At 34.4% G+C, this 5,375-nt stretch overlaps 1 protein-coding gene across 1 annotated transcript; it reads right to left on the bottom strand.

Annotated features, from left to right (window-relative positions):
- On the bottom strand, window positions 247-1,328 carry LOC18598428 (agamous-like MADS-box protein AGL28). The gene has a single exon (XM_007027946.2). It carries the CDS (start codon window positions 1,309-1,311, stop codon window positions 247-249), a length of 1,065 nt encoding a protein of 354 aa, XP_007028008.2. The 5' UTR covers window positions 1,312-1,328.

The following is a 5,375-nucleotide window of genomic DNA, read 5'->3' as shown; positions in this document are numbered from 1 at the left end:
TTTAGTTGGCCTAATGGAGAATAGAGATTATAAATGTCAGTGCATTAAATATAAACCCATATAACAAAGACAGGCCAATAATATGTTTATTAAATCATTATTAACTTAAACTAAATAACAAAACAACGACCTGGCCAATAAATGAATAACAAAAGAAAATAGGGAAACTAATTTAGGTCCTACTCATATACATTCACGAATATGACTTCCCATACACACGCAACTGAACAACTAAGCAAATTAAATTCAGGGAGAGAAGTTGTTTGGCCAGGTTTTCCCATCAAATGGCAGTCCGTTATCGCTGCCAACGCCACTGCTGCTGCCTTCAAAACGCCGTAGAGGCGGTGGCCCTAACTTACTCCTGGCAGAACTACTTCCTACCTCTCCACCGGAAGGATGCAGTCCCAGACCTGTATCAATCCTGAAAGGGCCAAAACTGCTGCCACTGACGCTCCTCCCACAAGACAGCCCCATGTCAATTGCACCTGCACCCTGATGTCTAGAACTCATATGCGGCAGCCCCATGTAAGCTGAACCACTGGAGCCGGCAGCAAATGAGTGTCTTGGTAGCCCCGGATCATCTGCAGCAATCCCAGCAAGTGGGTGATATGGTAAGCCCATGTCACTCCTTATGCTACTGCTGCCAGCAGATTTGAGTTCATTCTGGTTCATCATATCGATGAACCATTGGTCCCACAACAAGGGCTCGGTGGAAGTCCTCCCATCTCCACCATGGCAGGCGCTGCCACTGCCAATTCGGGCCGTTTCATTTACTGCAGGGCCCTGGGGAGGAAAAGGAAGATGTGGATGATGATGGGCGCCTGCAGGTGCAAAAGAAACTTGTTGGAAAAACTCAATCCGTTTTCTGATCTCCTTGATTTTCTCTTCCACAAACCAAGTCAGCCCCAGCAGTTCACTGAGGTTAAGTTCATTAAGTCCCTTGCCTTGATTGATTTGATGCATGAAATGGGTCATCTGAATTTCCTTGTTCCTCCTTTGGCACTTCGTCAGTTGTTCTTGTTCCTTCGTAACCTTTTCTCTGAGGTAGGTTTCTTGGTTCATCATTTTCTTCTGCCGCTCCAACTCGGGCATGCTTTGGAAACGTACAAGCTGTTGTTGCACCACGTCCTGTGACGGCCACACCACCGGCTCCGTTTCGTCCGGGCTACAGATGATGACACAAGCATTGACACCGCATAGAGTGGTCAGCTCATTCACTTTCTTCAACAAGCCTAACCTCCTTTTCTTGAGACTGGCTTTTCTGGCACTGTCATTCACGATCCATGCAAGCTTCACCTTCTTTCTTGCCATGGTTATTGCTTGGCAAATGGCAGTCTCTCTTATTATTGAATTATCTATCTCTAACAAGGGATAAAGAAGAGAATTGGGTTGCCTGATTGGTAGCCAATGAGGTCTTTATATAGTGAGAGAGATGGAACAAATCATTGAAGGGCTGAGTTGGTAAACGAGGTTATCTAATATAACTAAGTTGGATATTAAGAGAAAATTCTAATATAACTGATGGTTGGGAAGAGAATTTAATTTGTTGCTTAGTATGGTAAAATAACTAATCATTATTCAATGCTTTCTGCTGTAATTTTTCTGGACTAATATTGAAGACAATTGTATTCTTAAATGATTTGAATTTGTGCTAATCATTAACCTTAAAACTTCTGTTTCATTCCTGGTGTGTTAGTTTTTATTCAAATGTATTTTAATAATAAAATTTGATAGAAAATTTCATTTATTCACCTTCATTATTCATGAACAAAAAAATGAACAAAAAAGCATAAAACAATATGCCAATCAATTAATCAATTAATCTTTTGTTTAAGAGAAGATCGCATTATCCTAGATGATCGTGATAGCAGAAAATTATCACATGAGAAAGAGACATAAACATGTTAGTTGTCATTGGGATGTAATCTAATGATCAAATTGACACCCTAATTCATGACAAAAAGGTATATTAACTAATCAATCAATCGTAAAAAACAAGTGTGAATTATCCACGACGAACATTATTATTGCCCACGTTTTAGAGTGATGAAATATTACCATGTTCATAAGCTAGAGAAGCATGTCAGCTTTGCTTCTGATGGAATTTAATTAATAGTCAAATTTGACAAAAGATCTCATTTGTCCACCTAACTCTAAGACAAAAAGGTACATTGATCAATCGATCAGTCTTATAAAATAATGGCATATTATCCATGCTCGACGAACATTATTCTATGCCACATTTTGCGATGGTGAAAAATGATCGTAATTCAAAAGAGAGACAAATATGTTAGTTTAGGACTCCATTTAGTAACCAGAGAATAGCTTGTTGAAGAAAAATCTTTTGTAAAAAATATTTTATTAGAAAATCTAATATTTTTTATTGTTTCGATGAATAACCAAAAATATTTTCTATTATTTGGATTATCTTATGAAAAATATTTTCTACCATTAGTCAGCATAAAAAATTTACTCCAAAATTTTTATCATGACAACATAAAAATATCAATATTCATTAATTATGAAAGACATCTAAAGACTAATTTTTAATATTAAAAATATTATATGTTAAATAATAAAATAACTAAAAACATATACATAGATAAAGGTTATCATGCTAAATAATAAAGGCATCCAGCATATATAATTAAAAACATCCAATCATTATCCAACAATAAACAACAATTAATTATTTTTTTCTTAATAATTATAATTGAGAATTATGATAAACAAAAATTGATTTAAAATAAACTTATTAATCTGGAAGCAATTGCTCATACAACACAAGATTGGAACAAAGCAGAGTTCAAGGATTGAAAACTGAACCTTTCTTTTAATTTTAGCTTAGCCACATTGATTTGTGGTCAAGCTATTAATAGAAATGACTACTTTGTGCAGCCATTAATACGGGAGATGAGCAGTTTAATTTTTTTTATATATTTTTATCTTTTTATTCTTCGTTGAACTCTTAAAAATAAAGTAAAAAAAAAAAACAGTCCATCAAAAAGCAAAACAGACCATGAACAAGATGGAATTAAAATGAAATAGAATCAAACGAAATCACGAACAAGACAAACAAGATTCTTGTGTCTTAACATACCATGTAATGTAAACATAGGGTATTAAAAGTTATTTAGGTAAATATGAACATGACACAATTAATTAAACGTGTTAGGATCCAAAATACGAATATGGATACATTTATTAAATGTGCAACATGACAAACCTAGCACGTTTATTAAATGGGTTGGGTTAAATTTTATAAGACATGACATAGTCTATAATCCATTTGACAAAAGATCTCATTGGTCCACCTAACTTTAAGCCAAAAAAGTAAATTGATGAATCGATTAGTTGTGAAACCCCTAACTTAGTAAAAGGTTAAAGTTGTAACTTAGCTTGGTAAGCATGAAAAATTATGATTTCTAATTATGTTTTTGAACATTTACAACCTAGAAATGAGTGTTTTGGTTGCCAAGTGAGTTTATTTAAAAGTTGGGACTTTGAAAGGGTCAAATGCTTCAGTTTTAGTCTTGAAAAGTGCATTCTAGACAAAAGTATTGATACCTGTTCGTAAGGTATCGATACTTGAAACTTAGAAATTCATATGATGAATGAAGTATCGATACTGGATGAACAAGTATTGATACCTTCAGGCCTAGAACAAAAGTATCGATACCTACATCAAAGTATTGATACCTCTAACGCAGATTGGAAAAAAATTAGGGTAAAATAGAATTTTTTTTCTTATATTTTAAAGCTTAAAACCCTAAAATTTTCCTAAAATAGAAAATATGTTTCTCTCAACAATCCTTGCCCTTTTTTCCTCTCTTTATTCTCCACACTCTCTCATCATTCACAATCATTTTTAAGAATTTAAAAGACATATCCAAGTTCAAATTTTGATTCTAAAGGCTTTTAGAGGTAAGGTTTCCTCGTTTTAAACATCAAAACTTTGAGTATTGATTTCAAAATTTTAAAATCATTAAAGTTTGTTTTATTCAATACATATGTGAGACCTCAACCCCTATATGCTCATAACTAGGTGTAGACGCGATAACCCAAGCTAAGGGTAATTTCATCATTTTTTAGTGAGCCCTTAGAAGTATGCTTTCAAACATTTTTAAGGCCTAAGTAGGCCTAAGGCATAAATGAATGATGGAAATGAGGATTAAATGACAAAGCAAATAAAAATAATGATGATTTCCAAGGTAGGGGCAAAATGGTCATTTTTCATCTCGAGTCAAAGTTTTAAGTTGTCGTAAACCTGAGTTTTTTTAGACCATTGTGGACCTGGTCTCAATGTCAAAAGAGTAAAAAGATTGCACAAAGGATTGGAAGAGAACAAGCTAATTTGTTAAGGGCATTTTCGTAATTTAAGTGGAGTTGGATAAGCTTGAGCTATAAATATCATCTTCCCATAGTTTCTTCTCACATTTTCTAGCAGCTTCTTCTTCTTATTCTTTTTCATTCTTCCCTCTCACGTTTCTTTATCCTCCGTGGGAGTTCTCTTCAAGCTTCCATAACTCTCTCAAGCTAGCTCCACTTTTCGTGCTTTTGTGCACCCTTTCATAGAAGCTTTGTGCTCTTCCACTCTCTCACTTTAAAAACCCTTGAAAAGTCTTACTTCCATATTCTCTCTCACTAGCTAGGTGTATTAGAGAGAGAAAGAAGGAGTTTCTATAATAGCTTGAAAATTATTAGAAAAAATTTCAAATTTACAAAGCTACCAAGGTGAGTAGTGAATTAAACTTTATTTTTAGCTGTTGATAATATCTAGTAATTTGATTTGTGAGTGTTATTGTTGAGATTGTTTAATCATTTTTAGTGTTACTAGAGTAGTGCAAATAATAGCCATTTAATGGTAGTTGGAAGTTAGTAGGAATGACTACTAGAACTCAATCTAGAAAATAGCTTTGGAATAGTATTAATGCCAAGTTGGGTTGATGGTGATGATGCTAATGTGATGATAGATTCCAACGAAGCCCCACCACCCCATTTGGACCATTAGAAGAAGTTGGAGTTGAGTAAATATTTAACGAATACCGATGAGTGAACTTGCATTTCAAAATTATTTTGGGAATGTGAATGTATTTGCACAAAACATTTGAATGATTTTATCCAACTTTTCCTTAAAAAAAAAATCTACCTAGGGAACAAGCCTTTGGTGAATGTTTCTATCTTGTGAAAGTGTGCCATATAATGGTTCATGTGTTATCACAATATGTTGATATGTATAATATGTATTGGATGTTTTTTTTTATGTGATAATGATGACCCAGCTATGTGCGTGTGGGAGTGCACATGAGTTGATGATGACCCAGCTATGTGCGTGTGGGAGTGCACATGAGCTGATGATGACCCAACTATGTGCG

The sequence above is a fragment of the Theobroma cacao genome, chromosome 5, assembly GCF_000208745.1.
Source record: "Theobroma cacao cultivar B97-61/B2 chromosome 5, Criollo_cocoa_genome_V2, whole genome shotgun sequence".
NCBI lineage: Eukaryota > Viridiplantae > Streptophyta > Magnoliopsida > Malvales > Malvaceae > Theobroma > Theobroma cacao.
This window is presented reverse-complemented; position numbering and strand designations above follow the sequence as displayed.

Coding starts and splice junctions, on each gene's coding strand:
- LOC18598428 (XM_007027946.2), bottom strand. CDS start 1,311: ATGGCAAGAAAGAAGGTGAAGCTTGCATGGATCGTGAATGACAGTGCC.